General features: G+C 55.9%; 1 protein-coding gene across 3 annotated transcripts in view; it reads left to right on the top strand.

Annotated features, from left to right (window-relative positions):
• The window catches only part of KLHDC4 (kelch domain containing 4), a 57585-nt gene that overhangs the window by 36053 nt on the left and 9423 nt on the right, over positions 1 to 12109 (top strand). For all 3 annotated transcript variants that reach the window (XM_049622637.1, XM_049622639.1, XM_049622638.1), the window contains 5 exons: positions 2808 to 2900; positions 5620 to 5779; positions 8847 to 8922; positions 10449 to 10657; positions 11181 to 11583. In XM_049622637.1, coding sequence (XP_049478594.1) covers positions 2808 to 2900; positions 5620 to 5779; positions 8847 to 8922; positions 10449 to 10657; positions 11181 to 11583 — 941 coding nt within the window. The remainder of the gene's footprint in view (positions 1 to 2807; positions 2901 to 5619; positions 5780 to 8846; positions 8923 to 10448; positions 10658 to 11180; positions 11584 to 12109) is intronic.

The raw sequence follows: 12109 nt of genomic DNA, 5'->3' as shown, positions 1-12109 counted from the left end.
AACACATCTTGCGAGGCAGGTCTGCTGGGCCAGGTCCCTTAAGTTTGGTTCGTTGGAGAAAATTTTCTTTCTCCTTTACTTTTGAAGGCTGATTTTGCGGAGCACAGAGTTCTCTCCCTGCTTTGAATATTTCTCTCCACTCTTCTTGCTGGCTCGGTTTCTGAGCAGGAGTTGGATGTAATTCTTATCTCTGTTTCTCGGTAGGTAAGGCGTACTGTCCTGCGGCTTCTTCCAGGGTTTTTCCTTTGTCTTTGGTTTTCTGTAACTTGAAAACGACGCGTCTAGGTATCGTTTCCTGGCACCTGTGCTGCTCAGTGTTCTTCGACCTTCCTGCATCTGTAGTTTGATGTCAGAGTTTAGTTTGGGGAAATTCTCATTGTTTCCTGTTTTTCTTCCATTCTTCTGTCTTCTCTTTCTGGCAGTGCCGCTGTGCTTCTGTTACACCTTGTAGCATAAGTGGCCCACGGTCCTCGGATATCCTGTTCTGTTTTTTGTTGTTTTTTTTCCCCCCAGGCTTACTTCTCCTTGGTCTTCGGTTTTTGAGCTCTGTGTTGCCGTGTCCTGTGGCTCCAGGCTCTTAAACATGTCCAGCCTGCTCGCGAGCCCCTTGGAGGCATGCCAGGTGGCCTTTGTTTCTGTTGCTGGTTTGATCTGTCTTTGTGCTTCTTTCTCAGGATTTCCGTCCCGCTCCTGACCTTGCCCGCCTATCCTGCTCGCTCTACTTCAGCCGTTGCAGCCCTTAGCGCATTAATCACAGTTGGAGAATTCCTGGTCTCGTAATTCTGGCACCCCGTCTGCTTCTGGTGCTTCCTGGGAACCTTCAGACTGTGCTTTTTGCCTTTTGGGGTGCTTTGTGTTTCTCACTAGCAGGACGTGATGGGCCAGTTGGAAGAAACTGCTGTCCATAGGTCAGGCCTGTGGCAGTGAGGCGCTGGAAGGGGCCCTCTCCAGCCCTGTGATGAGGTCTGTGTCCTTTGTGGAGCCCGGGCTGCTGCTCACTGCACAGGCCCGCCGCTTCTTGGGCGGGCCGGCATGCCCAGAGGGAGTTGGATTTGGGCAAACGCCCAGTTGGATTTCCTCCAGGTCAACTTGGCTCTGATTGTACTCCCGCAGGGTACAGGGTGGGCTCCCCTTAGCTGGGTTTCCCTGAAGGCAGGCCTCGTTCAGGCACACTTCACAGTGGTCCCTTCTCCCCTTCCTTGCCGGGAGCACGAGGGGATGTGTCTGGGATGTTTCCCGTGGGAACCCGCTCGAACTCCTAGGAGTACATCTCACAGTACCGTGGGGGCCCTGTCACTGGGTCGCGCTGGAGGTTTTCACTCTCTGAGCTGCTGCCCTGAGCCTCTGGCAGTTTGTCCAGGCTTTCCTGTCAAGCTCTGGTTCCTGCAGTTTCTGTTCATGAGCCTCTGCTTCTGGAAGTGTGACTTCCTGTATGCACCTGTCTGTCCCTAATTTGGGGGCCACCAGTTTGACCTGTGTCCCTCCCTTTGTGGGGGTCTAAGAAGAGTTGTTGACTTTCCCGGTTACTTGTTGGGACACACTGGTGACTTCCAAGTCCCTTGCATGCCAAGCCAGAACTCAGAAGTCCCTTCTATTGGTTATTTATTGATACGTATTTTTTTTATACCAGTTTTAATGAGATAGAATCATGTTCAATAAAATGCCTGCCTTTTAGGTGGACGGTTAGAGGAGTTTCAGCTAATACACACACCCGTGTAACCACTACCACACCCGGGACAGACAAGGTGATCCTCACTCCAGAAAGTTCTCTCCTGCCGGCTTGCCGTCATTCCCCTTGTAATGTTTGGCCCCAGGCAGCTACTGTCATCACCGTAGATTGATTTTGCCTGTTTAAGAATCTCCTACGTAGAAGCAGAATCATACAGTACGTGCCCTTCTGATGCCGCTTCTGTCGAGCGTGACGTTTACGAGACCTGTGCGTACTGTGTGTATCCTGCTTGTTGCCGACAGTCCTTCATCATGAGAATGTACCGCACTTTTACTCTTTTCCCCCATTGAAGCATCTCTTCGCTGCTTCCGGTTTTTTTGACAGTGATGAATAAGACTTCTCTAAACGTGTGTGCGTGTGTGTGTGTGTGTGTGTGTGTGTGTGTGTGTGTGCCTTTCTGTGCCCTTGTGTTGTCACATCTGAGTCAGTATCTGGTGTTCCGTTGCTGGGCTGTGTGCCAGGAGCGTCTCACGGTGTGAGGAACAGTCCCGTGGTCGTGCTGTCTTACACCTGCTCGGCTTCGGTCCCGCCGTTTGCTTAGGGCCGCTGGCGGTGTTCGGCACGGGACGCGCTGAGCTTTGGGCTTGTTGACCGAAGACCGATGAGCGATGTACTCACCGTCTCTTTCTGTTTTTATTGGCCATCCGTGTGTCTTTTCTTTCCTGTTTTTATTTCAATATTCTGTCCCAGTCTTTTGCCTATAATTTTATTGGGTTTATTTTACTCATGAGATAGTAAGAATTCTTTGTTTTCTGGACGCAAGTCATTGGTCAGGTGCGTGTTTGCAGAAATCTGCCTCCCCTTTGTCACTTGCTGTTTGATTGTACAATGGTTTATTTTGAAGAGCTGAGGTTTGCTGTCTTAATGGAGTCCGGTTTCTGTGTCCAAGTCCCTGCTGTCTCTGAGAAATCCTTACTCCAAGGTCGTGGGGCCTGGCTGTCCACATTTACAGCAGCTAGCTGGACTCGGGATGGCCTTGGTAGCCTGTGGTCTAATTAAATTGTACTCAGTAAGTGCTTGTGAAACACAAGTTGGTGTAAAAAGTGCTCTCTCTTTTTTTTTTTCTTTCCCATTTTAGGGCACCAGGAGGCCCTTCAGGTCGGAGTGGACATCGGGTGGTAGCCTGGAAGAGACAGTTAATACTTTTCGGTGGCTTCCATGAGAGTACAAGGTTGGTACCGATAGGAGGCCCTCTCTGCTTCCTGAAGCAGAAAGGACTGGGTTTTTTGTGGGAAGAACCATTCTGAATACTCCTGGAAAATGTTGCCCGTCCCCCAAAACCAGAGCCAGCTTCATGGATATGCAGCCGAGGCAGCCTTGAAATTCTCAATAGTTACTGAACCAGGGGCTCTGTGTTTTTATTTTACGCCGTGCCCTGCAAATGATATGGCCAGACCTATCTGCCACAGGATTCTCAGCCTGGTACAGAATGCCCGGGGGGGCTGTTAAAACTCTGATTTCCGAGCCCCCGCCTCTGGTGGCTGACTCAGTAGGCCTGGGACAGGGTGTGCAAATTCGCAGGTGATGGTGATGGGGCTGGCCGGGGGAGCCCACAGCGAGAGCCTGCGTTCTGCAGTGGTGTCTAAAGAGGGGCCTGCAGCGCGCCCCTGTGTCGTGGCTGCATCGCTACGAGCTGCCACGTTCCTGTATCCCACGTGTATGCCCTCCAGGTCGGGCCAGCGGGTTCCCTGATGGTGGAAAGCCTGTCGTCCACATGGTAGCTCTGGAACGTCCTTAGTTCGGTCCCGAGAAACAAGATGCGTGGTGACAGGCTAGTGTGCCTGTCACCACCCTAATACGGTACCGTGTTGTGTCGACGTCTGGGCTGTTGTCATGCCTGGTGAAGGCCACTCCTCTGAGTGGACCCCACGTGGAGGAGGGTGGATAGGGGTGTCTCTCTGGCCGTGTTTTACGCTTCCCTCTCCTAATCCTTCAAGAAATCATCAGTTTATTAGTTGTCATGGCACCGCTAGCAGTTTCGTCACATTGTGGGTCCATTTGCACAGTTTTTTTCTGATAATTCCTGGCTCCTAAAGAAGATGTTGTACATGGATACAAAGGGGGAGGTGAGTTAGGCCGAGTCTTGTTGTTTTTCATACCCCTCTCACCCTGGTCTTAGTTGAGGCGTTGTGGTGTATGTAGATTTGGCTCAATTAAAGTTGCAGGTTTTCTTTGTGAAGAAAGGTATTTTATTAATTGACAAGGGGACATCAGTTCCTACATGCTTTAGGAGAGGATTTTGAAAGCACAGTTGAAGTTAAACAGGGATGATTCTGTGTTGTTAAAGGTGTAACTCGGGTGTAATCGCCCTTTAATAGTGTGTCTCAAAGACCATACTGTTGGCAGGCAGGTCGTGGTCCCACGTCCCGGATGAGGAAACCAGGTGAACGAATGCCCAGTGGGTTGTGGCCTCCACGAAAGATCACTCATTTCCAGGGGGCCGCTTCCCGCCCTGCAGGTGTTCGGTTGATTATAGCCATTTTGGATGAGGAAGCCCCGGCTGTTTTTAAAAGTTTATTCCTAAGGGATTGTTACCTATTATTTAGACTTCACACTTTTTTTTTTTTTTAAACAGCCCCAAAACGGTTGGGGAGACCAACACAGGCCTTGCTCCTTGGAACTCATAGGTTACGGTGTATGTGCCGCTGAAGCAGGCACGGGTTATAAAGTGGATCAAGTTGTACAATGGTTGTGATTTGCAGCTTTTCCAAAATCAGAACTGTTCTCAAAGTATTACCTGTTAATCTTGCTTAAAATTATGAAGTCTTCAAACACACAGGACAGCAGGAGATACAAGTAAAGAAACCTTCCATATTAAACAAGTTAGTGGGGCTTTTTAAAACCAAATAACGGTTGATATTTATGTGCGGGATAGAATTTTTTTACTGCACACCTGCAGTGTGAAATCCGAGGAGATGGGAGAATATAACGAAGTCTTCTTAGAACTGAACACCTCCAAGTTCCTCAGTTCACGTACGAAAAGCCATCCTACAGAAGGTGCATCTCTGGGTGCCAGTCAGGGAGGCCACCCTGCAGGTGACTGGTCCCGTGTCCCACGCTGTGCGCAGCGTTCGAGTGAGCGGCGCAGCAAACCGGCCTTGTGCTGGCCCTTCCGTGTGCTGGCTGCAGGGGACCGGACTTGGGTTAGCTCTAGTAGGAGAGACAAAACTGCTCAGACTGTGGTAGAATTTCCCACCTGAAGCCTGGCTGTCTGTTTTGAGTACCTGGGGAGCCCCTCTTCCTCTTCCCGTGTGATTCTGACCCGAGGCCCCTTGGCTTTGCCCCGGCTGTCCGTGAAATGGTACCAGGAGGCGGCATTCCCCCCTCGCCTCGGGCCGGGCTGCTGCCGCCCCACGCACGGGGCCCCTTCTCGAGGCCCTCTGCATTTGAGTCCTTAAGTCCCAGGGCCGCGTGCCCCCTTGCCGCTGTCCCGCTGTGGAGCGCCAGGGCCATGCCTCTGGCTTGTCAGTCTCCGCAACGCTCAGCTCGGCCCGGCTCGGCTCCCTGCCCGGCTCGGGGGTCTCTTCACGGCCCTGACCCAGCTGCAGGAATCTCCGTTCTGAGGATTCACTTGAATCTCTAATTCATGAGCTTAAGCTTATACGCATGGTAACCTGATGCAATTATTTGTGAGACTGTGGTTTTGTAAACTGTGTAAGGGAGTATCACTTCCAGATTAGAAAGCTTTCAGATCCAGGCAAATTAATGAATTTCTGTAAGCTAGCGTTATCTCTAGTTTCCAGATACAAACTCACATCTGCCTCCAGCCCTTTCATGTGGATTTCAACTTTCCACTGGGAACTTGTTTCAGATGGTACAAAGTTTACCTCAAAGTTGATCAGGTCATATTTTAACGTTACTGCCTTTTTGTGTCACCATGTTATAACCAGAGATTACATCTACTACAATGACGTGTACGCCTTTGACCTGGACACGTTCACGTGGAGTAGACTGTGCCCTTCGGGGACTGGGCCCACACCCAGATCGGGCTGCCAGATGTCTGTCACTCCCCAGGGCAGCATTGTCATCTACGGGGGCTACTCGAAGCAGGTAAGATGCGGTGTGGATGGAAATAGACATACTCTGTTGTATTGCCCTTTTCACTGTCACCAAGAATGAAAACTTCCAAACAGGCTTGCATGTTGGCTCAATAGAAACACTTTTTATTAGAGTAGAAATGGGTGTGTATCAATCTCCCCCGTGAACGTATCAAGATTTTTGCAGCCATATTATGTTCTAACCCATATGCCCTGAAAACGTGGGAGTGTGAATAATTCCGTATTGGGATGAGCCGCGTTGGGGGGGGGGGGTCTTGATTCCTAACCACAGACCCCAAGTGCTATGGGGGGCTCGTGTGTAGAGCAGGCCACTTCTTCCAGCCGTGCAGACACGCGGAAGTAAATGTTCTTGCACACCTGTCTGGGTGCCCTACACCAGGGTGGCTCCTGCTGGCTCTGGGGTGTGTCGTCCACGCAGGGGCCACTCGCAGCGGCTGCAGCCTCCAGGCGGCACCGCTCCAGCCTGTACGCGTCAGCGAGCCCGAGAGGGATAAGGTCGTGTCTCACTGCAGGCTCTTTCTTAGCCTTCGTATTTTGAAATTTTCTGCGATGTGACTTAAGAGTCAGCGAGCACTTACTGTACCCCCACCTGGATTCTTCTGTAGTCCTTGCCCTGCTGTCCCTGCTTCTGTGGTCGTTCACATCTGTGCTGCTCTGCACCCATATTTCTGGGCGTGTTTTAGAGAAAAGCACAGGCATCGCTTCAGCCTGCTTTCGAGATCCGTCCCCGTTGCATGTTTTAGCTGCTTTCGCTTCTTGGCGCCCAGCAGTTTTCCACTAGGACACCCCGGGTGGTTTCTCTAACTTCTGTTTGCAGACCCAGGGCTGTTTTTAGTTTCTGACCGTTCTGAACCAAGCTGCCATGCTCATTCTCGTGCAGGTCACCGTGTGGCTCTACGTTCTCATTTCTCAGGCAGGGACCCAGGAGTGGTTCTGCTTGGGTCCCAGGGTGCAGTGTCACACCCCTTCCCGCAGTGGTTGCCCCACACCCTTGCCAGCACCTGATCCCACCAGAGTTTTTTGTTCTTGGCCCTGCTGGTGGATGTGTGGGGTCTCATTGTGATTTAAAAAAATAATCATCTTTATTTATTTTTGAGACTGAGCACGAGTGGGGGAGGGGCAGGGAGAGGGGGAAAGAGAGAATCCCAGGCAGGCTCCGTGCTGTCAGCATAGAACCTGACGCGGGGCTCGATCCTGCAAACTGTGAGATCATGACCTGAGGTATCCCCTAGTTTTCATTTCCCGAGATTCAGGCTGCTCCCCACAATGTGGCTCATACGGAGCCTCCCTGGCCTTAGGATATCCAGGGCACATGTCCAGTCCCGGGACAGTGGGATCGTGGGCTTTGTTTTCCAGAAGGAAACTAGCTCTCTGTCTCCAGTGAACACATGCCCGTGGCTGAGAGGAAAAGAAGCGCGTGTGTGTGTCTCCAGGTTCTGTCTGCCGGGAGGGCCCGGAGGTAAAGGCGCCCGGCGGCCGCGAGCACTGCCGGTGCCCAGATCTTGGCTTCTGACCCCACCTCTGGGGACGGGACCCGGGGCTCCTTGGGGAAGTGGCTGAGTCTGGGGCTGGGGGTGTACAGGGCAAGGCTGGAGCATTTTGTCCAACCGGAGGAGGCGCTTATGGGAGACCCTCACCGATGGGGTGCATCAGAGGGACACAGGAGCCGCTGGAAGGGTTTCCGATGGCCAAGGCTGGAACCAGGTTCCAGCAACCGAGTAAAGTGGATTGGATTATAGCTCACAGTATAACGTCAGAGTCCGTGAGTCTGTACGTTTAGATGCAAATGATCGAAAGCATAAATAGATCGGGGAAAAGGGACAAGTCCCTGTGCAGAGTTCCACATAAATTGCGTAGCCACTCTGCCCTTGAGGTCTGGAGTATCACTCCCCACCGTACGTGGGACTGTGCAGAGTGATGTCCTTCCAGGGAAGACTGTGGAGAGCTGGGCGGGGGTGGGGGGCGGTGACCTGACAGCCCTGTGGCCAAGGTCAGCAGCAGTGATAAGTCACAGTGACAGCATGCACCCCCGGTTTGATGGGTGAGAAGGGGCCACAACCCGGAAGCCCATGTCCAGTCGTGAGAGAAGGTCAGACGAGTGTCCGTAGAGGGACAGGTGACCTGCACCTCACAGCCGCTGAAGGTCATCAGAGGGCGGGGCCTATGGGCTCGTGACGACCACATGTGACACGGGGCCTTGGAACAGAGAAGGGACCCTGGGGGAAACTGAGGAGATCTTAATACACTGTGGACTTCCATTAATAGGGCTTAATCAGCATTTCATCCTTAATTAGCGGCAGATGTAACACACGGAGGGCGTTATTAGTAGGGAAAGTGGGCACTCAATTTGTCTGTAAATGTAAAACTCACCTGAAATTCAAATTTGTTAGAAATAGGGAGTTAAAGGGTAGATACAAAGATGAAATTAACATTACCAAGCCCTCCCCCCAGGAAAGACATTTTGCTGCCCAGTTTTCCAGACACTGTAACCTGTGGGTGGGTGCAGGTGCCGTGTGAGCCCCGCAGGGCACCGCCGCAGAGAGTCCGGGGCCGGCTGGCTTCTGCTTAGAGCGTTAATTCGGTTCTTGCAGTGAAGCCTGAGCACACAAATTGGAAGATGAGGGGGTCGGGGATGTGGGGGTTGCCGATGGAAGATGGCTTTGTTACGGCCTCGGGAGCAGTCCCCATGGGCTCCGGCACAACCCCCCCACCTAGACCAGGCTCGCTGCAGAGGCCGTGGACTCGCCGGCAACAGAGTGCTGGAATGTTCCTGGCATGATGGCAGTCTTTAGGACGGTGGGTTTTTTTAATTTAAAATCTATTCTGAACAGTTGATAACTGACACCAACATTTTTTATTCTGTCTGCTCAGTGAGGTCAGAATTGACCTGGTCGTGGTTCATACTTTCTTTGAAGCTGCTCCAAAGGAAGCCTCCCGAGCCCTCCCCTGCCCCACCCGGCCTCCCAGCGAGGAGCGAGACCACAAGCCTGAGGGGACCGTGTGGGGCATTGTGGGTGGCGCCTGGCCAGTTCTTACAAGACTCCCGCTTCCTTCTGCAGAGAGTCAAGAAGGACGTGGACAGAGGCACGCAGCATTCCGACATGTTCCTGCTGCAGCCTGTGGATGGAAGGGAAGGTGCGTACGCTGGGTGGTGGGTGGGTCCCGGCGGCCAGTGGTCTGCGGGTCCTGCCCAAAAGCCTTGCCTGCCCTGTGGCTGGGGGATGGGGAAGAGAGGGTGGCGACAGGCCCCTGCACACTGGGCTGGGATGTGGGTGTGTCCTCGCCTGAGCGGGCAGACCAGGCGTTCTGTGAGTAACCCTCGGTGACCGTCTGTACAGCAGGGACAGCCGGAATATTCACCCTCTGGGGTGGTTGGGACGCCCTGAGCTAAAAGCACAAGCCAGGAGCTGGTGTCGAGCCAGGAGCCCCCCTGCTTGGGAGGGCGGGAGCCAGTCGTTGCCTTGTGCTCGCCCGAGAGCACGCGGCTGCTAGGGTGTGGGCTTTGGGAAGGGTTTCACGGGTCCGGGAGAGTGAGAAAGTGAGGCAGTGGCCTGTTTGTGAGTCTTGGGACGAGCGGGCTGGGCTCGACACAGAAGATCGGGTCTGGTGCCCGGGCTGCTCTGGGCCCTGCAGCAGGGCCTCCCCTCCCTGTGAGGCTGCCGTCCACTGTGGAAGGATGGGACCGCTCTGCGTGACCCGAGCCTCCGCTAAGCCGGGCACTTCTCAGGAGGCCAGCCACACCACCCTGCGGTGACCGAGGAGGGCGCCTGCCTTTTCCCCAGCGGGGAACCGAGGTCTGGTGCTGAGAAGTAACTTGCCCGGTTTACCTGAGTGAACTGGAGCCGGAACCTACTGTGTTCCCGGCGGCGGGACCCCGCTGCTCAGCCCCTGCATCTGGCGTTGGGCCCGGATGGGCCCGGTGGGCTGACACACGCTTGGGCCCGTGTCCTGCAACCCAGGAAAGTATCTTCCCTGACTGCGTGCAGGGCCCTCGGGAGGTTTTCCTCCTCTCTTTCCTTCAAGCAGTAGAATGCTGGCCGTAACGGGTTGATCTTGTGGCCCAGCAGTGGGTGCCCCCCGATCCCCGGGCTGTGTGCCGAGGAACAACCGTTGGCACACCATGGCCATCTGTCGCTTCTGTTAAGCTTTTCTTAAACGTTCACCATAGGAAAAATCGCCGTTCCTTTCTCTAGACGCGGTGGGAGGACGTTCCCCGACGCTTCACACTAGGTCACGTTCTGAGGGTTTTACCGTGTGAATCTGGCAGGTCCCGAGAGAGGAGCGCGGTGTGGAGGTCTCCTGGGGAGAGCTGGGGCGTCTGCGGCTCTGAGCAGCGGCCCTGGGACAGCGGTCCTCACGGCGGGGAGGGCACGGCGTGAGGGTCTCCTGGCACGCGCCCCGTGCGCCACAGCTGGGAGGCGCTCGGCGGAGGTGGCGTCAGCGGGGCCCTGGGGACACCGCGCGGGACCTTCAGGGGAAGGGTCAACCTCTGGGGCGCGTTGAACTGTGTCGGGTTTCTGCAGAGGGATCAAAATCCGTAAACTCGGTGAGCTCTTGCCCGCAGTCCTGTGTTTCCACTCGTGTGCCGGTCACCGGAGGCCGGGGGACACTGGGGGTGCCCGTGGCCAGAGCTCGCTTACCCCACGTCCCCTCTCCGACAGGCAAGTGGGGATGGACGCGTATTAACCCTGCGGGAGCCAAGCCCACCCCGAGGTCTGGCTTTTCGGTGGCTGTGACCCCGAATCATCAGACGCTGCTGTTTGGGGGCGTGTGTGACCAGGAAGAGGAGGAGAGCCTGGAGGGGGACTTCCTCAACGACCTGCACTTCTATGACGCCACCAGGAACCGCTGGTTTGCGGGGCAGCTGAAGGTAGAGCCGTGCTCCCGAGCACGTGCCAGGGCGGTCGTACGTCAGACACGCAGCCCTGTTGTGCTCCCCACCGCCCCACCTCCCCGTCCCTCTGTGGGGCTCCCCGGGAGCTCTCAGTGTCTTTGCCGTCATTGTGGGCAGGGCCAGGCCGTCCGGCACTGGGGTCCCCCTGGGACTTCAGGTCTAGAGGAGTTGTTGGCGCCGGGGGCCTTGAGGCCTCAGGAGGTGGCCCACCCGGCCAGAGACCCCTCCCTGGTTGGAGAGCTTTGGCGCCTCTGCTGGGGATCAGGCAGACGTGCGGCTGGGGGCTGGACTCGTGGCCCCCCCCCCCCCCCCCCCGCCCGCCCTTTGCCCTGAGGGGTCCCACCAGGTAGAGACTCTGTGCCCGCAGCCTGAACGGGCAGATTCGGGCAGGGGGCTTTCGCCGCGCGGCCCAGTCGCCCTCGCACCCCACGTCGCTCGAGGACGCTGCCCGCTCACCACCGGCCGCCCCTGAAGTGCACGGCCTTGCTTTTTCCGACAGGGACCCAAGTCAGAGAAGAAGAAACGGAGGAGGGGCAGGAAAGCAGAGCCCGAAGGTGCCGACAAGCAGGAGCGCGGGGGGGCCGGTGCCCAGGAGCCCCTGGAGGTGGTCAGAGAGGTGGTCGCAGAGGACGGGACCGTGGTCACCATTAAACAGGTTCTTGCCGCCCCGGTCCCGGCGGGACAGCCACAGTCCGAGGAGGAGGACAGCCCCGACGAAGCCGGTGGCCCCGTGGTGGAGCCCAGTCCCCGCTCCAACGCCATGCTGGCCGTGAAGCACGGGCGGCTCTACCTGTACGGGGGCATGTTTGAGGCAGGTGACCGCCAGGTCACCCTCAGTGACCTGTACTGCCTGGATCTCCACAAGATGCAGGAGTGGACGGCCCTGGTGGAGGTGGACCCAGGTGAGCTGGGGTGGAGAGAAGATGCTCTGCAGGTCGGGGCGGGAGCCCCACGAAAGCGGCTCTGTGCCACCTGTCCACGAGGGCCCACCCAGATCTGCCCTGTGCCACGGAGCCTGCAGTGAGCAAGACCCACGTGCCCTCACCCGTGGCCACTCCCGGAGGGTGGGCCCTGGTCACGGCGAGGCGCCCCCTCCTGCGTACGTCCGCCCCTGCTCTGGGAGCTGAGGGGGTGGCTGCTTGCTTTGCGCGGGGGCAGGGGGGGGCTCAGGCCCGTCCCGGTGCTTCTCGGGGGTGCATCGTAGCAAAACCGATCTCACAGAGCCTCCTCGTCCAATGCCCGCAGCCTCTGTGAACACGTGAGGGCAGACCAGGCGTCTGGGGGACACCTTCCGGGGGAAAACCTCCAGGCCGCCTCTGCTCTGACCCGCACTGCTCAGTCCTTCGCGTTCACGTTGTACACAGGTGGCTGCTGGATGCCAGCCACCACTCCTTTCTTGGCCACTGGACATTGAACAGAACTCGAGTC

This window comes from Panthera uncia (genome assembly GCF_023721935.1).
Source record: "Panthera uncia isolate 11264 chromosome E2 unlocalized genomic scaffold, Puncia_PCG_1.0 HiC_scaffold_20, whole genome shotgun sequence".
NCBI lineage: Eukaryota > Metazoa > Chordata > Mammalia > Carnivora > Felidae > Panthera > Panthera uncia.
This window is presented reverse-complemented; position numbering and strand designations above follow the sequence as displayed.